Genomic DNA, 26,532 nt, shown 5'->3' on the forward strand with positions numbered 1-26,532 from the left:
ATTTATATCTTCATGCCTGCACTCACAGTCAGGTCTGTCATCATGTGAATTGTATTTAAAGACTCTTTTTTTTTTTAACTCTTGATAAATATTCTCTATGTCTGAATCCTATTCTTTTTATATCTCCTTACTTTCCCCTCCGATAAAATCCCATGGGATTGAAGGAAATTTCAGCTTCAGGAATTCCTGGAAATAGTTGCTGCTGCATGAAAATCAGAAGGTGGCATCAGTAGCAGCGAGCCCTCCAGTGGCAACCAAAATGACTATAGTGAGATGCTGTTGGTGGAAGTGGATATTGTGTTTCATTTTATCTTCTGTAATTCTAAAATTACATCGTCATGTTTTACAAGCTATCCAGTCCATATATAGCATATAGTAAATCCAGGACTGACAACTTTTATATGAGTACATGGTAATGTAGCTCACAATATACCTGTTTAATGGCATTTAGCTAAATCAAAACTTCCATTGTGCTAAACAAGCACCTACCAACTGCCATTTGTGCAGTATAGTAGGGATGGGAAATTATAATAGACAACCAAACCAGACACATACGAATTGTATTAGAATAATTTCCTTTAGAGAAATGTAAAACATCAGTGTTCTTTGTCCCAAAAAAGAATATACAAGGAATGTAGTTTACATTTTATGGTATTCCGCTATCTTCTATTTAGCTCTTTTTTTGAATCACCTGTTTGCTTTCTATACTTCGGTATTAAGATTTTCAAACTAAAAAGCAGCCTTTGCGTCGTGTCTCATTGTTTGTTATTTCACTGGATGCTTTCTTAACTAACTAACATCAAGTTACAAAAGCTATTTTGACACCAGAAACATGTCAATGAAAGCTTACACATAACTTCTCATATTTGGAATTCTCTTTGGTGTAATCCAGCCCTCTCCTAAAAGCCCTTTCAATCTGACAACATGCAGAGCCCAAGCAGGACTTTTTAAGCTGTCAGTGAGAAACAAGCACCGCTGTTCCACTGCAAGGGAGCACTTTGCACAAAACATGCCAGGATTATGCTTCCCAAGTAGGATGCTATGTAATAATCATGGTCCTACTTAATTATCCTAATTAGTAATATTTGCCTTCAATACAGACTACTTTGTTCTGTGCCTATGAGTTGATGTGCTTTCTAGAGATGCCCAATATTCTATGGAGAAGATGATCCCAAAACAGGGAAGTGCAAAGTGTTATTATCTTCTGTAGACCTGCTTGAAGGTGATTGTTGCTACTTTTACTTACTCTCTGATATTTTTATAGAAAAATAAACAGGAGCTATCTCCCTATTTTGATAGGACTCTGAAGTGTGAAAGAATAAGATTGAAATAGAAATATTCAATGAATCAGTTTTCATATGATTAAAAACACAAGAGGAGAGGAGGAATTTCAGTGCACCGAGCAAGCAGAACTAACACATACAGTTTGAGCTGGCGACCTAAACTTGCTGATGTTTTTTTTGGAAGAGAGTTCTGTTCCCAGGTTGATGCGATATTCCCGCCCACAACTCTGACATGCATATAAGCTCTGGCTCTCCAAACTCCACTGCCAGTTCTCTTCGGGAACTAACTGCTATGGAGAGACTAAAGATGATTCCTTTCTTACCCATATTTGCTGTCCTCCTGCTGTTTGTTGTTAACCCTGCAAACGCCAACGGGTATTATGACAAAGTCTTGGCTCACAGCCGTATCAGGGGTCGGGATCAGGGGTAAGTCAGTGGTTTTATTTTATAAAGTTTTTTCCCCTTTAGCTTACTATATATGTAAGTGCACAAACATTTCCTTAAATGCAACTTGAGTTTTCATTCCCCTCTACTTGTTGCAAGGTATTAAGAGCAGGCTGAAATGAATAGAACCTTATGTATGTGTGCTTTTAAAAAAATGCTGCCATGCTTTCTATGAAAGGTTTTTTGTTTTTGAAAATTTTAATTTGCTACAGGATTTAACAGGGTATGTATTTTTTATTTATTTCATCTCTGTCCTTATTTACTTCCAACGACCTAGTAATGTGGTTTTCCAAAGTAAAGAATCTATTCTTAGAGGCTATTGTAAACACAGTAAATGGCTGTAAAGGATCTCACATGATGTTAGAACAAACCTTATTTAAATAGTGTATTAAAGTTAATTAGTGGGCAAGATAACTTGTTCTTAGAATTTTTTTTGTAGAGTAAGTAACTTTTAAATTATGGATTGTTTAGGATTTGAAGAAAAAAAAGAACTTCACAGGAAAACTGCCTCTGCATCTTAGCATTTTAAATAATTATCAGATCTAATTAATAGCTTGACCAACCATTCTTATTTGTTTCTGGAGTGAATTTTAAAGCCAGAGGGGTTTTCATGACTTCGTAAAGCCCCCTCTCCCCCTGGGCCACACATGCATCTATTTCAGAAGAAAACCATCCAACATTGTGACAGTGTGTGTTGTGACTTACCCTCCCACTCAGAGAACTGCATTTTCTTTAGTGTAATCATTATTTAAAAGTGAATTGCAGCTCTTATTTACTTCCACAATCACTTAGAACATTAGAGTATCTTTGCACATAACATAACTCATCATCTGCCTTCTGATCTCTCATATCAGAGGAACTTCAAACCAGTCTATTCCCTCAGATGAGCACATGATTGGTTTGGTAAGAGTCAAAATATTATCCACTGGATGATCTACCTTTGCATACACCTACAATGCAGGAAACACTTAAATTGCAGACAGTTAAACATATAACTGCTGTTAAAGGACTATACTTCTGTGATGATATGGGAAAAACGATGTTCTGAGAAAATGGGGAGGGAGGAAGGAGATGGGGAGGGAGAAATCCCCATACCTACAAAACTGTATCATGGAAAATATTAATCATGATGGTAATAATTGCAATACAATGTAATTAAAATATGAAAAGGCAATTATTATAAATTTAATTCTGTTTGAAAAATTTGACTAGATAGACTAGGTTTTTAAAACACTGGCATTCTACTTTTAGAAATGTAATTTGCTCTGTTTTGCCAATGTTTAACTTTACAATGACAGTCTGATTGGATCATAAGTCAGGCTTGTGCAAGACTGTGAAAATCAAGTGTCTGCTTTTCAAATCCTTTTATTTTAAAAATCGTCTGACCTTTAATCGTAAAATGGTGACTTCAATAGGACACTAACTTTTTCCTTCCCTCCATCTTCCAGGCCAAACGTTTGTGCCCTTCAGCAGATTCTAGGCACCAAAAAGAAATACTTCAGCTCTTGCAAGAACTGGTACCAAGGTGCCATTTGTGGGAAGAAAACGTGAGTTCATCTTTCTCATAATGTGCCAGTTTCTATGATATACATCTGAAGTTGGGTAATCATTATTCTACTTGAAAATAACTCTGTAGGATTGTGATTAGTTTTAAAGGAAGAGTCAGTAACCGGAATAAAGGGATTCTTCTAGCATCTGCACTTGTGCAGATGAAATTCAGATTTCATCTGGAATCTGCATGTTGTAGAGACTGAGAGAAGGCAGATCACATGACAATTTCGTCAAATGATGTGAAGTCAGTATGATACAGTATGTCATTTCTATTTCTGGCTTACATTATTTTATTACAGGTGATCGGTTAAATTCTGTACCTGTTTCTTCATCTTTAATAATAATAACAATAAAAACAAGCCAGAAGAATAAACTGACATGAAACATGCTGGCTTTCAAGTAAAAATTAATGGTTCCTCAAATAACCTAGAAATTCCTCAGGTACTCCAGTTTAACTCAAAATTCTCATCAAAATTTAAAGTTTGAAAAAACATGAGTTTCAGCCCACTGATTCCTAGGTCAAACTATGGGTCCCATGTGGTCCATGAACATGATCATGGCAGCCCATTACCATTTCTGAGATTTCAATAGCCCAAAAGGATGACCCCTTGGCTTGGTTATGTATTTCACTACTTGGGTTTTCCTATCAATCTCACTCAGCTTGCAATTAAGGAAATCTTGAGAGTCAGTATCTATGAAAAAGAATCTGCTTTGTACATCAGAGTGAGTTTCTATTACCCCAAATAAGTGAAAATTGCTTAAAAATTTATTTCTAACCTAATAATGCTGATACAAATAGTCAATATGAAATTATAATCTTCTATAATCTTGCCTTGATAAAAGAGTTAAATACATGCTATTGGATTCCTGACAAGATAAAATGAAATAATGAATCTGAAATTGCTAAAGTAATTATAATTCATAATATTAACTGTTTCTAAAATTAAAACTGTTTCAAATTTAAATACTACTGCATTGATGGGAAAAGGAATGAGTGTGGGTTTATCTTTAAGGCATGAGATTGTCTATATTTCCAAACATAGTTTCTACCAGGACTACAACCTGTACTAAACTGTGTCCCCCACAGAATTAATCACATAAATTTACTATTTTTTTGTCCCTAGACATCTTGCCTACTGGTTTTCAGATTTTTTTTTTACGTCTGAGTCATTCACATAACTGTAAGGCAAGTCAGTGTGGGCACTGTGCCCACTGTACTGCAAGCCAGGATCCAGTTGGAAACACTAAGACTCTGGGTTCTTCTATCTTTATTCTTTATTTTCTTGGCTATCACAAGGCATATTTGGGCTAAATGCCAAGTAGATAAGAAAGGACATGCTCTCTGAAATTATGGCATCTCTCTTGCATCCTTTTGCAAATGTGGAGAATCAGCCCTACATTGCCATCTAAATATTACATTAGAATCTAAATATGATAGACAAAGTGATGTTTACAAGATGTTTGCTTTCTTTTCACTAAAGAGAGCTCAGCTATGAAGTTTGGATTTTTACCAGAAGTGTATCTTTTTTGTTCAGTTATATTAGCTTATTTTCCCAGAAGTAGCTTCATTTCGTCTACATCTGTACACTAAGTTCAAATGATATTTAGAAATAAGTTATAACCAATAATACTGATACAAAAACGTATGACTTGCCAGCTCTTTGTTTCTGCCACATTTAGGACTTCATCTGTTAGTTGATAAAAGTATTTGTCTCCTGGTCAACCAGTTGCTTTGGGAATTTGGGAGAAATAAATTGGGAAGCTCCAGTGAAAAAGCACGAAGCTTCCTAAATTTTATACACTACCCGCAATAAAATGTCTTGGTCCAGTGAAAGGATATTTTATAGACTCCCCTCAAAAAACATCAGTGACATTTTCTGTTGATATTCCATTAAATTTTAGTGCCATTTTTAAATTTTAGATACTAACTTTTCTGTTTCTGATAAATAAATTTTTGATTACTATTTTCTCTCAAAATATGGTACATCAGAAAAGACAGTTTGGGAAATATTTTTTTCAATTTATTATTTGTTGCCTTCAGCGATACTATCATTAAGAGTAACACATTGTAAACTATAAATAAGGTCATGTTCTCTTGACTACTTGTTTAAATTATGTTTTGAACTGTACAATTAAAATATGTAGATGGTTTTAATGTTAAATTTTGCTGATTAATATTATTTGTTGTTATTTATGTTGTTGATGTTGTATTCAACATATTAGTTACCAAAAAACAAAGAAAACATAGTGGTACTTGTCTTTTGGAGTTTGGTTTAGTTAAATAACCATTATGATCTTAGGTTGCACATTCATTTTACTGCAAATGATAGAATCTCATTCTGGTTTATGGCTGAATAGTATTCCAATCTGTTCATGTCTCATATTTCCTTCATCCAGTCATCAACTGACAGACAACTAATAGACAAATGACAGTCAGACATTTCTGACTTGCTTATGTTTTAAAGTCCTCATCTATATTCACACAGAACAAAAGTCTTTCTACTTTTGCTTGCAGAACTCTCTATTTAGAGGAACATTAAGCCAGTGATTAAGGAGAAAATCAAATTAAATTACAAAAAATTTAAAAACTGAAAAAAAAATACAACTATATACTTAGGCACATAACTATTAAGTACAAAAAGGCAGTTCTACAACATTAATAAATAAAAAAGAAAAGTAAAGCATTGTTTAGTACAATAAAATTAATAACTCTACTCAATGTTTAACTATAAAATTTTATTACTTGCTTTAGTTAGTAATGAGATACCACTTGTTGATTAAATGTATTAACATATTTTCTTCTTCTGGTAGCCTGTATTTAACCAACATTTTAAGTTTCTGATAGTTTACAGAAAGATTTTAGTATTTATTTCAGAATCTCAATTATCCATTGAGTAAGCTATTATAGTTTTGTATCCATATTAAACAAATGCAAAGATGAGGACTCAAATCCACTAAATCTGTTGTTCAAAGTCACATGGCTCCCTTGTACTGAAACTAAGATCCAAATTTCATCCTTGTGGGTCAAGATCCTGAACCTTTTCTAAGGTAGCACAAGGCTGTAGAAGGAACTCAGATACACAGATATCTTGGTGCCAGAGCAGAGAAGCCTCCTTTCTAGAGTGTCACCACATCATGTCAACAAGCAATGTGTATTGCAGAGAGTGTGTTGGAACTTCTGTTTAGACTGTGCTGTGCTGATACTTCTTTTCTTCCAATTGTTCAGGACTGTTTTATATGAATGTTGTCCTGGTTATATGAGAATGGAAGGAATGAAAGGCTGTCCAGCAGGTAAAAATGCCCATATTCTAAATTAAATGATTAAATTATTTTGTGTGAGGAAAAATAGTTGGGAGAGCTTATAAAGAAGTCGTGTGTGTGTGTGTGTGTGTGTGTGTGTGTGTGTGAAGTGAGAGTCCTCAGCACCATCATACATTAAAATTTGGCTTCCTATAACTCTGACAATACAGAAGAAAAGCAGTCTACCTAATTCTTCTTTGAAATGAGAGGCATTCATTGTCAATCATCACCCCTTTCCTCCAGCTACTCCCTCTTTCCCAACACAAAGTTCTCTTGTCCGAGTAACCTCACTAGCCGTTTAATGTGACATATACTGTAAAGCTGTTGTTAATGTAGAGTCTGAAATCTGACATTTTCCCTGCAAGTGATCTCAGCAACATTGCAAGCACAATCCATGAGACCGAGCATTTAGGAAGACTGAATAATGTCATTGATGACCATGTCAAATGATTACCTCCTACAGGATCTGATAGCAAGTAATTTAGCTGCTTGCAAATTGTAGCTTTTTTTAGCATGAATGCATGAACACTCTCATGCAGTTCTCTCTGCAAGACATTTTTTTTTTCAGTTTGGAATTAGGACTTACGTGGACTCTTGTTCAATTCAACATTTTTGATTTGATTCTATCACCACATGTAAGTTCTTTTAAAAACCTAGAAATATAATTTATTAATCATGTTATCTTGTCTTGAGATATTCTCAAAGGTAGCAATAATATCTCGCTTGATATTATCCAAGTTACACCATTTTTACGTCAAAAGATGTTAGGAAAATAAGTTTACTGCATAATAATGGATGAATCGTTGGAACTTGCCATTCACAGGAATCTTTCTTCCAACATTAAGGAGAAATATCTTGGGGCGTTCAACCATATGAAGTATATCCTACTGCAACTGTGATTAACAAAAGCATCTGTGTATTCATTTCAGGAATCCAAATCTACAAAATTAGAGGTTTATATAGTATACTACTTAATGAGTTTCAAACCTATATGATAGAAATGACTACCTTTCTCCATTGCAATGTTAATTGAAAAACATTTTTTCTTCTTGAATGAAATAGAGATATATTTTGATCATGGTAATTGAACTGCTGATACAGCAAAATGGGAACTAAATTAAAAGATATTTACAGCATGGAAGTTCAAAATTCGTTCTCTCTCAATACAAAGGATGTATGAAATAGCATTTCTGATGGTATTTTATAATTTTGTGCTGAACAGATAGCTTTCTCTTAAACTGATGAGTCATGAGTTTTAATTACTAATAACACCAGTTAAATATACTGCAGAGTGTAGTGCAAACTTAATGCTTACCTTTTTCACAGAAGTATTATCTTAAACACTTATTCTTTTTTTATTATTTCAGTTATGCCTATTGACCACGTTTATGGAACACTGGGCATTGTGGGAGCCACTGAAACACAGCGTTATTCTAATCTCTCAAAACTGAGGGAAGAAATTGAAGGAAAAGGATCATTCACTTACTTTGCACCCAGTAATGAGGCTTGGGCAAACTTGGATACTGTAATTCATGACTTTTATTTAATATACATATTTTTATGCTATTGTAATTTCCTATCAATTGAATTACAAACATTGGTATTCATATATAGTTTATGTTGTTCTATAGAAATATAAAAGGAGACATAAGTAGATGAATTGTTGAAGGAAGTTTAGCTATATATATTCATAACTGTAATAATGCCCAGGTGTTTTTTTTTTAAAGAAACAAACCATTATGAAGCAAATTGAAAATATGTTACTTCAAAAAATTAATGAGGAGGTAGAAAAAAAAGAGCAAAGAGTGGAGGAAAGTATCATTCTATCCTTGTATGTATGAAATTAATTAAATGGTTATCTATGTATTAATAAAGAAAAAATATGTATTAAAGAGGAAAAATAAATTGAATAAGAATAATAATGATGAGCAGAGGTCATCCCACCCTTACCAATCTAAACTTCACCTATCCTTCCAGTTGTATGTCTAACCTATTTTAACAGTAAATTTAATCTACCTGATTTGACCTCTGAGGATATTTTTGTTTTTCCTTCTCTTGTAGGTCCTACAACATTCAATTTTGCTACTGCTCTGAGATAACAAATTTTAAAAGTTAAATCTTTGTCTTACTTATTATTGTATTTCTTGTACCATCGAGTGCAACATAATATAATGTATGGTACTAGATAGATTAAGTGATACAAGATGGTTTGGATTCTACAGTTTGTGAACGAATAACATAATACTCTTGTTAAAATTTGTGTTACAAAGCTCTTTTTGTTTGCTTGCTGTTTACACCATTTAACATATCATATAAAGTCATAATCCCTTATGTTTAATTCACATCAAGAATGTCCCCTTGTCAATATTTTCATTTAAAAAATTATTTTGCCTCTGAAAATATCAAAACAAGCTATTGGATTCAGAATCCTAAACTGAGCAACTAAACGTATAAAATGCCTTAACCATTTGGAATAATACCTTTTCAAGGTATTCGAGTCAATTTTATGACCACCTGATAATACATTAAGGAAAAAAATGAAAGTTAGAAATGTGATTATCATAGAAATTTCAATAATGAACCATAATAGAATAAACTTAGCACTATTTCATTTTCCCTAGGATATCCGTAGAGGCCTGGAGAGCAATGTAAATGTGGAGCTGCTGAATGCTTTACACAGCCACATGGTGAATAAGAGAATGTTGACCAAGGACTTAAAGAGCGGCATGGTTATTCCTTCAATGTATAACAATTTGGGGCTTTTCATTAACCATTATCCCAATGGGGTAAGTTTTATTAATGAAAAAAATGCATGTTTCTTACTAGTATTTTTCTTTGTACCTTTAATAATATTCTCAGGGAATAATAAAATATTGATGAGAATAACTTACATGCAATTATCACTCCTCAAATTACGTAAATCTGCACTCCAGTTACTGTTTTCAACCAGAGTTATTGTAAAAGATAAATTACATTGGCAATTGGGTTTGGGTGCTCTCAAAAAAGAAACTTCAGTAATTGGTGTGCATTAGGTAATTTTTTTACATAGCAAAAAATAACAGGAGAATGAGTGGTTTTATCATTATTCTGCCTATACTGATTGGGGCTCCTGTGCACTTGAGTAAGATTATTTGGAGGAAGATATCAAAATGAACATAGGAGTCTTTCAGTAGGATTCCTAGAGACAAAAGGGTCTGGGTGACCCAATATTAGTAAGTCACTGTAATAGGCAGATTATATAACTATGTTTTTCTCACTCAGAAATCATTTTAACACTTATTAACCCCCACCCCTTGTGTAATTCATTTACTAACATTAGAAATGGTGTATGACTGTATAAAAAAAGACTAAGAATAATAATTCAAGTGAAGGAAAAAACTTTGTTTTATATTCCCTGGCATGTTACACATAACTGGACTTAGATTCTGTAGTATTTTCTTTTTTTGTATATATAGAAATATATAGGTCTTCATTCATAGCATTTATACTGACCATGTATGGTCTCGTACATAGTAGAAGAAACCAAAGACTGGAAATGGATTGGAGTTTTTGGTGGCCTATAGATAGTCCTGATCACATCACTTGATTTTCCTAAATGCTTACAGGTTGTTACGGTTAACTGTGCTCGAGTCATCCATGGAAATCAGATTGCAACAAATGGTGTTGTACATGTCATTGACCGCGTCCTTACACAAATTGGAACCTCAATTCAAGACTTCATTGAAGCAGAAGATGACCTTTCATCTTTTAGAGTAAGTACAAGAGCAGATTGTCTCGTATCATTGAAATAGCTCCTCTTCCCTGTAAAAATCCAAGAGCAATAAAAATGTCATTAAACAAATCTCGCAGAAATGTAGCAAATGTACTTCCTGAAATGAAATTGTTCTATTGTATAAATGATATATCATGTTCTCATGGGAACTAATTGACATGATAGATGAAGAATGCTTATTATGTGACTGTGATATAGTCCAAACATTTGGAATACATCTTTCTCCTTTACTATATGTACAGCTGGCTGTTACCAAAGTGATAAAGCCATTAACCAATTTAACCAAGTGTTACCAATTTCAAAGCTGGTGTGAGGAAAGCTGGAATTTGGCAGTGCCAAAAATGTTTTAAATGCCTAATATGAATCACTGTCAAAGTGAAGAAAGCAGCTCCCTCATGCAAACCCAGGCTAAGTTGTCATTTTGCTTCTGATTTGCAAATACAAGACAATGAAAAACTCACTTGTTTTCAGGCAGCTGCCATCACATCTGATATTCTGGAGACCCTCGGAAGAGATGGCCACTTCACACTCTTTGCTCCCACCAATGAGGCTTTTGAGAAACTCCCACGAGGTGTACTGGAAAGGATCATGGGGGACAAAGTGGCTTCTGAAGGTAGGAAAATATTTCCTGTCTCAAAAGTCTCCCAGAAGTTCAAGATGAAACCAAAAAGAAAAAGAGACTCTTACCAAGACTAGTGGTTTTGATAAGTAAAAGCAAGGAAAGCTTCCATTTGAAGTTAAGCTACAGAAAGTTGTTTAGATGGTAGGAAGAACATGATCTTCAAATGAAGAAATACAAAGATTTATGTAGGGACATTTGGGTCAAGTGTCACTATGCTCCTAAATTTGATTTGTGAAATATGTGGAATTTGTTCACTTTGCATAATTTAGATGAGGAAGAAATTGAAAAACAATGAAATACATTAAAGATCAAATATTTTTGTGCTATTGTCAATGAAATAAGCGGAAACATTAAGCAGGATTTGAGGGTATTTAGAAAGAAATACTGCATTGCAAATTCTAATATTGCATATAAATGTTTATATTTTGCAGTACTTATCATTCTAAAATTATGCTCAAATATACAATGGAGAAAATCTGCACTTTCCAGAGCCACGACTTACTGATACATAGAATATTGTTTCTTTCAAGACTCATTCTATTGTGAGACAGACTTTGCCTTTCATGTGCTCAGCCTGTCCAAAAATACATTTAACTCATTTAAGATTAGACATTTTGACAATGTAGGTATTTACATTTAACATATTTAAGTCACAATTCCTCCCACATGCTTTCAAGCAATCGTTTTTATTTTGTCTGTTTTCTTGGATATTGAGGGTCTTATTCTTCCTGTCTGCCAGCCTCACAGTTTATGCAGAGACATGTCAGGACGAACAGCTAACATAGGACATCTCTGTGTTGTTCTGGAACTCACAAAGAACTCCACAGGATGACCTGAAAAAACGTATTCTTGTGTTTACATTAGAAATTACTTTCATAGAATAGCCGAAGCTTAATCTTTCCACATCATCTAGTACTACAAAAATCGTTTCCTGAGGCTCATCTTTTACTTCCTCCCAGGCCAACCTCTTTCCATTGTGTGCTTGAAAAAAGAACCTTCAATTGGCTACAATTTTATAATTTTTGGCCAATTCTAATGATTTGCAATTATGTATTCTGTTTCTTAAGAAGAAATAGGAAAACACACAAAAAACACATCTCTGAATGGCCACATTATTGCTGTAGTTCTCAAAGCCCAATCCTTTTGATTCCAGCTCTCATGAAGTACCACATTCTAAATACGCTCCAGTGTTCTGAAGCCATTACTGGAGGAGCTGTCTTTGAGACCGCAGAAGGAAACACAATCGAGATAGGCTGTGAGGGAGACAGCATCACAATAAACGGCATCAAAATGGTGAACAAGAAAGATATTGTGACAAATAATGGCGTGATCCACTTGATTGATGAGGTCTTAATTCCTGATTCTGGTGAGTAGTAGCTTCACTTTATTTGTTTTACTTGATATGCTTGACTCTTGATGTGTAGTCTAAGAGGGGCATGAGACACACAGATGCGAAATGAAAAGTGAGATTGCTAAGAACTAAATCATGGATGCCCCGGGATGCCCCATCCAGGGAAGTTTGGATTCCCAAGGTTTGTAACATCCAATATTTGTAAAAATCTCTCCAAATGCCAGAGATTTAAAGAAAATGGAACCAGCTTGTCAGCTTCGAATAACTGAGAGTACTGTGGCACCACAAGATGACAGAGAGATGAAAAGCGAATAGTAGAGTATTAAAGAAAAGTATAGTAGAAAAATGGAAAGATATTTTCACTCGGAAATTCATTGTGATTATCAGACCCACAAATTGTAAGCTTGAATACACTCACTGAATATTGCTAGGTGTCTTATTACATTGGCATTTCAGCATTTCACATGTTTAAAAACAGACGAGAACTGATTTGCTAATTTTGTGATGATTATTGCAGTGGTGACAGTGTTGCAATGGGAATGGTTTCTTTTACAGCCAAACAAGTTTTGGAGCTGGGTGGAAAGCAGCAAACCACTTTTACAGACCTCGTGGCTCAACTAGGCTTGGCATCTTCTTTAAAACCAGATGGAGAATACACTTTGCTGGCACCTGTGAATAATGCATTTTCTGGTAGGTACTGGACACTGTCCTTCCCATACTCCCCCAAATACCTTTGCCTTCATCATTATCATCTGCAGTCTTAAAAAGTGATGTTTTATAAGGTATTCATTAAATCTTACACTGGATACACATAGAATATATTACAGTATATTGTCTCCAATAAAATGTTTTTCATATTAAAGTATTTTTAAATGGATTATATTCTGCACAGAGAGAGACTTTATGATGAAGAGTGATAACACTTCCAGTGCATATTAGGATACAGTAACAGATCTTAAGAAAAATGCATCTGAATATTTATTTGGCAACCCTTCAATCAAATTTAGGAATAGATATGTGCATTTTTATCTCCAAAATTCAACACTATACATCTAAAATTATAAAGAGAAAAAAGGCTATTTATGCTCTCCCATATTATGTATTCTACACAGTATTTCATCTAGAAGTTATTACATAGTTATTTAAGTTAGCCCACTGTCTTGTCTAGAAAAATAATTTCATAAATAAATATTTACATTAGTAGGAAAAAATTAAAATTTTAACAAGTGTCACACAGTTTATAGTTTCCTGAGTATTAAACTGTGATGCAGGAAATCAGTAATCAGAAAAATGTTAATTTCTATAAATATATTTTCCTTTTTATTGTAAAAACATCCGTATGTTTTGGCAGTAGTTAATCTTTTAGAAGATATGTGCTCAGATTCTTTCAATAAAGATGAATGGATGAATCGAAAACTGATTCACCACATGACACTGAATCTTGTCACAGTAATCATCACAGACCCCAAATCCCATGGAATAATTATAATGATTTGGTGCAATATGTAACAGTTTCTAACTGGTGCATTGAATTGTTAGAATTCAGCATTTCTTTGACTCGTGCTTTAAGAATACAGGGTTCATGGCATTCATAGTATCAGAGATCATCCTTTTAAATGATTTTCATCTAGTAAAAGATATTTTAATATTTTCTACATAAAGATCTTTCTTAATGAATTTGTTTACAGATGATACTCTGAGCATGGATCAGCGCCTTCTTAAATTAATTCTGCAGAATCACATATTGAAAGTAAAAGTTGGCCTAAATGAGCTTTACAATGGACAAATACTGGAGACCATAGGAGGCAAAAAGCTCAGAGTCTTCGTATACCGTACTGTAAGTGATCAGAGTCTGCTCAGATGCATCCTGGCCTTAATGTCCGATGGATAGGAGTGTCAAAGAATGATGTAACAGCACACTTTCAGGATTCATGAATGTATTTTTAATAGATAATACTCACAGGAAGTTCAGCGAACTTGATAGCTTGAGTGAACACAATGTGAGGAAAACAAAACTTCTGCGTAATTGTAATTCAGATGATTTGCATATCTTACATTATAAATGTGTTCTATTATGTCCTAAAACATTAGTTACTCATTAATTTGAATTTTAGAAAATATGAAAACTTCTTTGGAATAGGATAGGTTTTCAACATGCTTTGAGATTTTTTTTTTCTGCTGTGCCAAATGGTTCTAAAGTAATTTTAGAAATACCGCTTATCAAAATTACTGTACAGCTAGCACTAGTATTGCATTTCTGTGCAAGGGACAAGCGTGGTACAGCTGAAGGGACACAGTAGTTGCTCATCACAATACAGTTCCAAATCATGCACTGAAATCATAAAATAGATTGGCTTTATAGACGTACATATATTTGTTACAAAAACTAGAAATTTTACTATATCAACTAGTTGCAATAAAGAAGATATATTGAGTACTTATCGAGATCACAAGAGGGAATCAAGTCAAGAAGCATTATAATTAATATAGCCCTAAGGAAGGTGTAAGAAAATAAATCTTAGACAGCATGGATGAAAAAGACAGCAGTGGAATTCCATTAATTTCTTATTAAGTTTTGGCAAAACTGTCTAATTTCTGGCTTGAGTAGCTTGACTAGTAATACAAGACTTAGATGCATAAAAAAAACTGGCCAGATTGTGCAATCTATTGACAACAGAAGACAGAAACTCTTTATTCTGGCCCCAGAGGTTGGAAGTCCCTTTGGAAAAGCCAATCCGAAACAATTCCCCTGGTTAATCTGCCCAAGAAATTCAGCAAAGAAGGTAACATCAAGTGTCCTCCTTTGCTTTCTTAGGGTGTCTGCATTGAAAATTCATGCATGGTGAGAGGAAGCAAGCAAGGAAGAAATGGTGCTATTCACATCTTCCGGGAGATCATCAAACCAGCAGAGAAATCTCTCCATGAAAAACTGAGACAGGACAAGCGCTTTAGGTAAGCTCATCATTTGCACCTTCACAAAAGAAATGTGATGAAAATGATTAAATGATTAAATGGAATTAAAATGATCCTATTTTGCTATAAGAATGTCTAAATTTCTTTGTATTAAGAAATTGAAGGAATGCATTGTGTATTTAAATTACTTCTCTATGATCAAATTTTGTTACAGGGAAACTGCATATGAAATGAAAAACATATGAAACATGTTTCTACAATACATGGATTCTCTTCTCTCCTCTCCTGTCCTCCTCTGCCGTCCCATTACCCCTTTCTTCCCTCCCCTCCTCCCCCCTTCCCTTCCCTCCACTCCCATCCCCTCTTACCTCCTCTCCCCTCCTCTCTATTGACAGTGAAATATCTAAAGCTAAATCTGACATAATAAATGTATTCCTTTCTGTACAGCACATTCCTCAGCCTACTTGAGGCTGCAGACTTGAAAGATCTTCTGACACAACCTGGAGATTGGACATTATTTGCCCCAACCAATGATGCCTTTAAGGAACTTACTAATGAAGAAAAAGAAATTCTGATCCGTGAGTAGAACTGAATCTTAGACAGTTGGCCCTTCCCTTCAGAAATTGCTCCTCAATTGCTGCCCAGATGTCTACAAAGTGTCCCAGATGTCTACAAAGTGTCCTCATGGGCTGTTTGGCATTGCAAGGCATTCCATTATCTCATTTCACATCACCTGCTTTTTCCTTTGCAACCAGGCTTCCTACTAATGTACATTTTGCAAGGTAGTGGGCAATGACTTAAGTATTGGGTTCTCTGACATTCATGCGGTTTCCACATAGCCCACTCGCACTTATTGCAGGCATGTAAAGAGTCAATCAATGGATTGAAGTTTTCTCTTTTCATTTTTCTGCATCCCTCTGTACCTTTCAGAGAAAATTAAAATAAATAAATAATTTTTAAAAGTACCTTCTCTGAGACAACATCATAGTATAGCACATTAAACTGGCTGCCTGTAACACTGGCATCCGATATGGGACTACTCTTTGCACAGCTGGCTACTCCACTTAAGATCCAGCTTCCTGTTAACATGCCCAAGAAAGCAGAAAATGATGACCAATGTACTTGAGTCCTCTGTCACTGCTGGAGACCCAAAAGGATTTTCAGGCTCCTCACATTGACCTGGCCCAGCCCTGGCCATTGGAGACATTTGGGGAGTGAACTTCCTTCTCTGTCTCTCCCTCTCTCTGTCACTTATCCATGAAATTAATGAAATAAATCTTTTAAAAAATGTCTTTCATTTTTATGGATAGCTGGGGCTTCTTTTAATTCTATTTCAAACATTCATAGGATCACTCTTTAATATCTTTTAACAGCTTACAGCCAGGTGGTTGAGTATAATATTTATTTATGCTGCTTCTGTTAGAGGTCAAACATTTGTTAATAATGAATTTATCAAAAATCCTCTGATCATTTCAAAAATTTGAAGCAAAAAATCTCCTGAAACAACCTGGAGATTAGATCTCATTTGCTTCAATGATATTATGAGAAAATAAACTATGGAAATATTTATTTGGTGTCTACTTGATAACAGTAGTGTTTTCAGTGGCATAGGAAACATCAGGTTCAATTTCAAAAATAATTTGTTTGCTCCCAGCAAGTTGAGTAATAACTTGGGTGACATGACTTATTGGTATGTTCTGACATAGCACTGATATCAGCTTTAGAGGATAATGAAATAAGAAACTCTGGTATGGAAAAATAATGGCAAAAATTGTTGATTCCTTAGTCCTTTTACTATGAAAATGTCAGACAATAAGATGTATACTTGAGTGAATATGTGTCTTTTCCTTAGGGGACAAAAATGCTCTGCAGAACATCATCCTCTATCACCTGACTCCAGGAGTTTTCATCGGAAAGGGCTTTGAGCCTGGTGTTACTAATATTCTAAAGACCACACAAGGAAGCAAAATCTATCTGAAAGGAGTAAGTGTCTAGAATGGATTTATGAAAATGTTCATCTATTATTAAGCTATCTTGAAGTCCACTCTTCCATAAAAATCTCATTGTCATCCCCCTATTTTGTCAGGTTAATGATACACTTCTGGTGAATGAATTAAAATCCAAAGAATCTGACATCATGACAACAAATGGGGTCATTCATGTTGTGGATAAACTCCTGTACCCAGCAGGTCAGTATTGACTAGAATCATTAATAGGTTATTTTTTTTCAATGAAACTGATGTGTATTTATTTCACATTTTCTTACTGATCATCATTTAATGATTCTTTTCATAGACATACCCATTGGAAATGATCGGCTGCTGGAGATACTTAACAAACTGATCAAATACATCCAAATTAAGGTACAAATTGTTATTAGATATTTGTAATATATTGAACAGACATTGCAGGTATAAGAAAAAAGACTAGAAATAGATGCACATTAATAAATATACACAAAATTGGGTTTATTCTATCTTGGTTTTGTAACATTGGCCCACCTGCAAAAAAAGTGACAAATGTCTTCATGTTTTTGAAAAACAAACACCTCATCAAAACTACTCAAGATCTAATAGTATTTTGAGTGTTATGGAAAACATTAAGTTAAATTAAAAATGGCTTTTATTCAGTAAGTTTCTGGTCTAGTTGGAAAGATAAGATCTACATTTAAATAACTAAAATTGTTAAATCATCAAATATCTTTTGCTATTAACTGTAATGTAAAGATAAATAATTCAATCATAACTAGTTACTAATCACATTAAAATCAAAGGAATACTGTAATTAATTAAAAATACTTAAATTTTTTTAGAATCAAAGATGCAAAAAACCAGGAATAAATTTAATGGTGTTGGTTAAACTTTGGATTATTTACTGCACAATTTTCAAATTTCCCAATAACAAACCCAATGATTTTTATGCCATCTTATCTGATAACAAATAATTGGAAGACGATACATGTGAAGACTTCATTTATATTAAGCTTAGTAAGAATTACATTGTTTCAATAAAAAGAATTACACTACTCCTTCTTTAGTAAGCATTGCACTAGTGCTAAGCTTTTGTTAATAAAACAACTATATGTCATGTTACTAAATAAAAATCTTTACTTTCAGTTTGTTCGTGGCAGCACCTTCAAAGAAATCCCCATGACTGTCTATAGTAAGTACATGACAAATACTTACCCCATGTAAGTGGCAAGATGCAAAAAGTAGAAATAAAATGATAACTTTCTTTGTATTTGCAAATTTGATAATCTGGTATTTAGAATGACAAACCTCATTGTACTCGAAAATGGACTTGACACCTCTGAGACTTGGCCAGATTTCAATGAATGCCTTCCTTACTTATTGGCAAAAAAAAAAAAATAAGAATAATACTATCGGGAGGTGGGGAAGAGTGTAACAGTAGCATTGGTGCCCAAAGGGAGCCCAACGGGAAGGAAATGCGAAGAGATGTAGTAAAGGGTACTTTGGAGTCACTGCTGTTCCAACGGACTGGACACACTGCTCACAAGGCCTGAGCTGTCTCAGGACAGGGTCTGAAGCACGTGCTCTGCAATTCCAATGTTTTCAAGACAATAACTCAGAAACTATTTCCAAAACTGAACAAAGGATTCAAAATTTTGTCAGCTGGTCCGCCTAAAGTTTCTATGTTACAAGGTCATTGTATCCCTAACATTACCAGATTATCAAAATTAAGTCCCTTAAGAATGGTGAAGTGTATTTCACTTTCATAAATGTGACACACAGACTACTTTTCTCAGTGAGGTTTATACTCTATCTTCCTTCTTTCATTTCTTTCTTTCAAAGCAGAAATTCTTTTCATTTTGTTTTGGCTCTATAACTGAATACCCCCAAATATGTCAGTAGGTGAAATATGACTTCAATACTCACATTGATATTGGCTAGAAAATTATTCTATTTTGTATCATGGACATGTTATTTAACTTTAAAAAATTTCTTTCTGTTTATAATAGATATGGAAAACCAGTAGAGTCTACATAAGGAGCAAAACAAAATGACTGCTACTTTCATTGATTCAAATTATGTAATAATAATATACAATTCCAGTATCAGGTCAATTCAACACTGTTTTGAGGAATTAATTGGTATATTTACGATTCAATATGGTATCAATACCAGCCTGAAAGAATACCATTATATTAAGAATATATGTTATACCAAACTTAAAAATGCACATGGGCTCTATTCATCAGACATGTTATGTCATTTTTCTCTACCCAAAACGTATATCTGCACAGGATTTCTTTCCCTTTGCTACTTTACCCATGTAGTTTTCACCATTTAAAATATAGGGTAGTACAATAGTTTGTTTGCAATGAGACAAGATATTATGGAATTTCCTTATTTCCTTTACTTACATTGTATTCTCATTTACAGAACACAAACCATATTTTATAAAATTATAAAAATGACTCATCCTTGAAAGACCTCTGATTTTCATGTCTGTGTTGAATTTTTTTTATTCCTGCCAAGGTGCACATACTATTATTTAAAAGCATTATCAAAATATAGGTAGAGACTTAGTACAACAAATATTTTTTGTTTTCATGTCCTTTTGTTCATTTGCCTTTAAAAATTATTTCATTGCACAATAGTGTTGTCCCCAAAGTATAGTATATTCTAAATTGCATGGGAAGCTATACACTTCGGTTTAAGTTGTCAAATAATACATTTGTGGTAAAATATATATATATATGTGTGTGTGTGTGTATAACTATATTAAGATCAGTAAAACCTTACAGCATGACCTGTTGAAACTATGTATCTTCAGAAAAGCTGAAATATTACCACAGATCAACGAAACAACCTGGACTCTGAGCTCCCTAAACCCTTTCAGCAAAAATATTAACTCAATAAGATACAATGGAATTCTCTTGTGTATTTGACGGTCACAGGATGGTTCCTTTGTAACAGGACGCCTGTGGAATCAATGAAGCAGAGCTGCATAGTTTGAGATCTCAAGACATAAAATTAAATGTGACTATAAAACAGACTCCATTCAGGCCCTGCCCACAATGACCACAAAGTTCATTCAGCTCACCTTAGAAATATGAGGTTAGACTGTGACAGGAAGCTACACTGTGCTTACATCTCACCTGTGACATATGACAACATCCGTTAGGACTGCAGAATAAGCTTTAATGAAACCAGTTATCTAATGGCACTATTATTTCAAACTTGCAATTACAAACAGCGAAAAATCAGTATTTCTGGCTGTGTGAATCCAGAGGCACATTTTCAACCAAAGTCAACTAGCTATCCTCTGTGAGCATTTTAAGTAAACTCAGCATTATTATCTTACTGGGATAAATGATATACACTTAAAATGCATGCCTTTGGAGTCCACTGTCGTGTGATATCAAGTAAAGCTGCCACCTGTGGCACTGGCTTCCCTTATGGGTGCTGTTATCAATCCCAGCTGCTCCACTTCCAGTCTTGCTCTCTGCTAATGTGTCTGGAATCACAGTGGAAATCCTCTGTGCTTAGTCTCCTCTACTCATATGTCAGACCCAGAGGAAGCTCCTGGTCCCTATCTTCAAAGGGGATCAACCCCAGCCTTTGTGGCCATTTGGGAAGGTGACCCAGCTGATGAAAGATGCTTCCCTCTGTCTTTCCTTCACTCTCCCTCTCTGTTACTCTGCCTTTCAAGCAAATAAATCCTTTTTTTTGTTATTAATTTAAGTTTTTATTTCTTTTTAAAATTGGATTATATAATTTTTAATGGTATTTAAACAGTTGATCAGAATGGGAATAAATAACAGGGAAAAATGAATATAATCATTGTTTCCTAATTTTCTATTTCTTCTTCCTGTATCTGGAAGAGAGAACATAAGGAGAGAAGCCATACCCAGCCTCCCAACAAGCCCAGTACCCAGTGATGGGATATGTTCACCTGATATCAACCCTGAGTCCCCAGTATGGTACATACTTTGAGGGTTCTGCCTAAGTGGTTTTGCTAGTCTTTAAATGCTGTCAGTCTCACCTATCCAAGGGTGAGGAACCCCTTCCAATGTCCATTATTTGACATAGTTGAACTTAGAGTGTTCACTCAGATACTTGTTGTCATTTTTTAGCTGGGATAGTTGTCCAGTCTGTTCTTTCCTCCTTCCTCTGCTGTTACCAGACATCCTCTGCAAGCTCCAATGGGCTGCCACATCATCTGGGTCAGCCATCCACTGCTCCATCATTTCCACTGACGAGGCCCAGCTCTGACATGAACTCCAGGGTCAGACTACCAATTCTGGACTTGACACCCCAGACCCTTGCACACCCCACCTATGCCATCATCAGACCCCTGCAAATCTACATACCAAATCTCCACCAGAGAGCCCCTGGGAGGCCAGTAAGGTTGTCCCAGAGCCATTTGCATCCTGGGCCACCCACCCAGAATTCCACAGGGCCTTTCATCCCCAGGACTCATGGACACAGAACCCACCACGTAGGTGGGCCCAGGGAGCTCGGCCAGGTGAAACGGGCTTCACTGGACCCCTATCCCCAGTTGCAAATGAACCTTTTGAAAATGCATACCTTGAAATTTTAAAATGATTGTGAAATTTGAAATTATAAAAATCTTAATCTATGATTTAAATGCCAAAGCATACCATATTTGTTGCATAGAGCTCATGGCTGGTTGGTTCAAATCTCTTACTTTTAAGTATTCTGAACTATTTTTTCATACTTTCCTTTCTACATTACCATTTTCAGATGCATGAACAACATTTAAGGGGTATTTCTTTTGTTTTCATTGAGAGAATTCAACAATGCAATTTATGATATTATGAATTGCATGAATTTAATGTTTGTCTTCTGTTGCTATGCAGCCAATATTTTCAAGAAGTACAAAAGAAGATAAACAGTTTTAGCAGTGAAGTTCAAAATGACAAATTTCTAGATAGAATGTCTCAGTGACTGCATATCTCACAGGAGTAAATCCAAGTCATTGGACTTCAGAATTCAACACCCAACACAAGAAGATGATAATTATGTACCATGAATAGTTCCGGATCTGACTGCTTGAACATTTATCATATTTGATACTTTGCAGCCTTAGAAAGACAAAATAAAAAGGACAACCTTGTATAGGTTATTTTTATGTAAACATCATTCATGTTCCACTTTCTATACTTACAGCAACTAAAATTATAACCAAAATTGTGGAACCAAAAATTAAGGTGATTCAAGGCAGTCTTCAGCCTATTATCAAAACTGAAGGTAAAACTCAATGTTATGCAAGGCTCCTTCCATTTTGAAAGAAATCCATATAATGTACTGATTTCTATGAGTATATCTACATTCTTTTAAAAACTAACACGCTAAATATTTCTGTCCATTGGCATGCTCATGTAATTGCAGAATGTGGAGTACAAATTACATCGCAAAGTTGATGGTGCATTCCTAATACTTTCAGTACATTTGCTTGTACCTGAATCAATTTTAATCTAATTGATTTTGTATTAGCACTAGTACCCAGATATTGACTAAGCAAGAAAATACTGGGCTTTTCTTCCCCCTTTTAAAAGTAATATCCTGCAGAAAATAGACAAAAATTTTAACTTTATTTCCAAATCCCTATGTGATTTGTTTTCTACCATTACAGAAATTCACACAAATACGTGTAGGCATTTTTCATTTACCAATTCAAGAGAAGATAGTATCTCTTCACCAGACAAGATATGTTTTATAACCAGAAAACATGAAATAGAAAAGGAAATATGTCACTATGAGAATACCCTGGATATTCTGAATATATCCTCCTTTCATAAACACACATTATACATACATACATATATACATAGATTTTATGTTTATCAACATGTATGTATTCTTCTTAGACATTAGAATATTAAATAAGCAACAAGCTTTCTTTCTAACTTCAATTTATATGGCAGACAGGTTCAAACTTCTTGTAGGAATCTTTATTTCATGTATTGTGAAGATCTCTGTAGTTAAGCATTTAATGTGAAGTTTCCCATAGAAAAAGACCTAGCAATTTTCTTTAGAAGCAATCCTCCTAGTAGAAGTAGATCATCTTTCTTTGAATCTCAAGAACACTATTACTATTATCTTTTATTCAATATTTCTTTTTATTCTGTTGACTGAGTTGTCAATTCATTGACCATTTAAGTCTGTTTCTCTTAGTCCTAAGTTAAAACTTAGACATTTTTGAAGCAGCGTGAGTCCAGGCTGATTTCCTCTCTCATTCTTGAGAATAGAATTGAGTTACTAGGTAAATTGGTGCTAGCTTTTCTTGTAAAATCTATACTTATAATCATTTGATCATTTTTATGTTTATGAAGACTTTCAGAAGAAATGGATTTTTAGAAAATGTTTTATACAAATGTTTAGTGATCATCTGGATGAAAATAACCAAATAATCTCTGGCAATGCAATGAATTTTTGAATCATCATAGATTTTAGAAATTCAACTCCCTAAAATTTTGCATCACAACCTCTGTATCTTTTATATCTGAAATCTTTTACCTGTGCTATTTTTCTTATTTTCAAAAGTTTCTTTCTCTTCCAATTTTCATCTTTTCAATCTTTCTCAGCAAAGATTCCTAAAATCCTCCTTCACTTACAACCATAGTGAATCCTCATTTCTTAGTTTTTCTTATAAAAAGGACATAGATGTAAGTTGAAAGTGACATTATAACTCTTCAGTTCTAAAATTCTGAAACTTTATTCCATGGACCCTAACAAAGACGCCAAATATTTGCTTTGGCAGCCCGTCACAATTTTTTAGCTTCTAAAAGGGCTGCTAGCAATGTCTGATTGTTTGAACTTGTATGGATTTATTACATTTAAATCCTTACTAAATAATTAACTTGAAGACACAAATTAAGATGTTACTTTAAAAAATTCTGAACAAATTTTCATTTAAGAATAAATCAACTGAAAATTAACAGGTAATTATTGAGCATCTCTTGTGTTTTATACCTCCTGGATGTCCTAGAAACTGGAATGAGATGCTTCAAAAATTACTTGCCTTCACAGTCCTTATTTTTTTTGAGGATTTTCTTCCATCTTCAATTTGGCTTATGTAATGAGATATTGATTTGCTTTATTATCTTGTTCTTAAATTCTTTAAGCACACTTTCTTTTCAAAATCACTTTACATTAAAAACCAGACCTTCCACTTCACACTGAATATCCCTTGTCGTCATAGACCAAACTTTATGATGTGAAACATTTGTGATTTGAGAGCATTGTACTCATGTTTTTATTATTCTACATAGTTTTAATTCTGGGTAATGGTGAATATTAAAATTTTAACAGACAAGTGTTTCTCCTAAAATAAACAAATGTATTTATTCAACTGTAGAAGCATAACACAGTATGAGTTAAATGTACTGAATCTTATTTTATTTACTCCTATATAAAATGGTCTTGATTAACTCATATAGCAATCAGCTTTCTAACATTCAAAATGATTTTCTCTATGAGCAAAATCATTTTGCAAGTCAAATGCAACTTATTTAACTTTTGCATTTGAAGGACTAATCATTAATTAGTTAATTTTTGCATCATTTACATATGAAAGGTAAGTACTAATATGCAAATTTCCATGGAGCCATCTTAAAGAGCATCTTAAAGGTAGGTACAAAGTTGAAATTTGTTTAACTTTCCATCCTATGCTTTATTATATTAACAAATTAAAGGTATCTAGTGATTCAAAACTGAAGTGTCATATTAGGAAAGAATAATAGACAATATCAGTGCAACAAATAATGGTATGCACTGATTAACATTAGAGCAACTAAAATTTGTGGACACAATATTATTCACAAGACATTGCTGACATAATATTTGGTCTGATCACACTTAACCACTAGTGAGGAGATGAGTCTATATATCACTAAGCCCTAATGTAGATGAAAAATATTGCACTTACACACCAGCAAGCTGAGTCATTTGCTTTCATCCATATTGCACTATGTGAAATGTTTAAAACTGATTTCCTAAAGGCTAAAGCCACTTGGATATTTAAATAATAGCAATTGTTAAAAATAATTTCCTCTTCTGGTATATCTAAAGTACAGGTATAACACAATAATTTGTCTCCTAACATAATGTCTCAGGACCCAAGATAACCAAAATCAATATTGAGGAGGATCCTGAGTTCAGCCTGACGAAAGAAGGCGAAACTGTAACTGAGGTGATCCACGGAGGTGAGTTCATGTGAATTCCTTGGTGTCTGGTGAGCATCAACAACTGCTTTGAAAGAACCTTGGTTTATAAATATTGAACATCAGATGCATATTTTCTCTTGGGTTTTATTTTTCATAAATTACAGGAATCTTTTTCTCAGCTCTCAGTTCTTACTGGTAGAGATAAAAGGTTGCTTGCCTCTTAGTGGATCCACCTGGAATTAATTTGATCATTTACTCATCAAATATGGTAAAAGCTACCATTTCTTCTGCAAAGGCACTTGAGGATTGTGAAATACAAGAATAACAGAAGTATCAGTGCACAAGGGCACACTGAGTCCAGACACAGAAAAAAAATGTGGGACGTGGCATGTTAGCCTAGTACCTAAAGTCCTCATCTTGCATGCACTGATATCCCATATGGGTGCCGGATCACGTCCTAGCTACTCCACTTCCCATCAAGCCTGAGAAAAGCAGTAAAGGACAACCCAAAGTCTTGGGATCTTGCACCCATGGGGGAGACCTGGAAGAAACTCTTGACTCCTGGCTTTGGATGGGATCAGCTCTGGCCACTGCAGCCACTTGGGGAATGAACCAATGGATGGAAGATCTTTCCCCTTCTCTCTGTAAATCTGCCTTTCCAATAAATAAATGAATAAGTAAATAAATAAATAAATCTTTACAAAATCATGCAAGGCTCTGTTAAATAATTGCTAGGTTTTGTTATAGGGTTTCTATTCCAATAATGGGGAATTGGTATGTCAGCCAACACTCTTCCCTAACCTGGGAAAATTGCCTTTTAGAATTCCATTGATCTGATTTTATTTGAAATATGTTCCAATAGTGATTATAATTGAGCTAACTGGCATGTTTTGAGCAATATACTTAATCGTTAATATGTGTAGTTAATGAAAGTTTAGACACCATATAAGCCTTAAAAAGACAATTATGTTTTCTCCATTTTGCAGTAATTAATATATAGTGCATAAAGATAATATATCTGAGTAAAATTAGTGTTTTGGGATTTAATCACTGTTGATAACTCTTGTACATACTTTTGTACAAACTCCTGAAAAAATAATTGTTGAATCTGTTGTTTAGTAGAGTATTAAACTTATTGTT

General features: G+C 34.3%; 1 protein-coding gene across 4 annotated transcripts in view; it reads left to right on the forward strand.

The window, feature by feature from the left end:
• The first annotated feature begins 1,527 nt into the window (after window positions 1–1,527).
• The window catches only part of POSTN (periostin), a 32,033-nt gene continuing 7,028 nt past the window's right edge, over window positions 1,528–26,532 (forward strand). The window contains exons 1-18 of one of the 4 annotated variants that reach the window (XM_004577514.4): window positions 1,528–1,709; window positions 3,176–3,274; window positions 6,505–6,569; window positions 7,946–8,103; window positions 9,200–9,364; window positions 10,184–10,330; window positions 10,822–10,963; window positions 12,126–12,338; window positions 12,879–13,013; window positions 14,012–14,160; window positions 15,139–15,275; window positions 15,684–15,814; window positions 17,089–17,219; window positions 17,323–17,425; window positions 17,532–17,599; window positions 18,353–18,398; window positions 22,394–22,474; window positions 25,342–25,431. In XM_004577514.4, the coding sequence (XP_004577571.2) occupies window positions 1,576–1,709; window positions 3,176–3,274; window positions 6,505–6,569; window positions 7,946–8,103; window positions 9,200–9,364; window positions 10,184–10,330; window positions 10,822–10,963; window positions 12,126–12,338; window positions 12,879–13,013; window positions 14,012–14,160; window positions 15,139–15,275; window positions 15,684–15,814; window positions 17,089–17,219; window positions 17,323–17,425; window positions 17,532–17,599; window positions 18,353–18,398; window positions 22,394–22,474; window positions 25,342–25,431 (2,194 nt within the window). In that variant the 5' untranslated portion in view covers window positions 1,528–1,575. The remainder of the gene's footprint in view (window positions 1,710–3,175; window positions 3,275–6,504; window positions 6,570–7,945; window positions 8,104–9,199; window positions 9,365–10,183; window positions 10,331–10,821; window positions 10,964–12,125; window positions 12,339–12,878; window positions 13,014–14,011; window positions 14,161–15,138; window positions 15,276–15,683; window positions 15,815–17,088; window positions 17,220–17,322; window positions 17,426–17,531; window positions 17,600–18,352; window positions 18,399–22,393; window positions 22,475–25,341; window positions 25,432–26,532) is intronic. The other 3 variants (XM_004577516.4, XM_004577515.4, XM_004577517.4) reach the window with 3 other exon arrangements.

The sequence above is a fragment of the Ochotona princeps genome, chromosome 12 (genome assembly GCF_030435755.1).
Source record: "Ochotona princeps isolate mOchPri1 chromosome 12, mOchPri1.hap1, whole genome shotgun sequence".
Lineage (NCBI taxonomy): Eukaryota > Metazoa > Chordata > Mammalia > Lagomorpha > Ochotonidae > Ochotona > Ochotona princeps.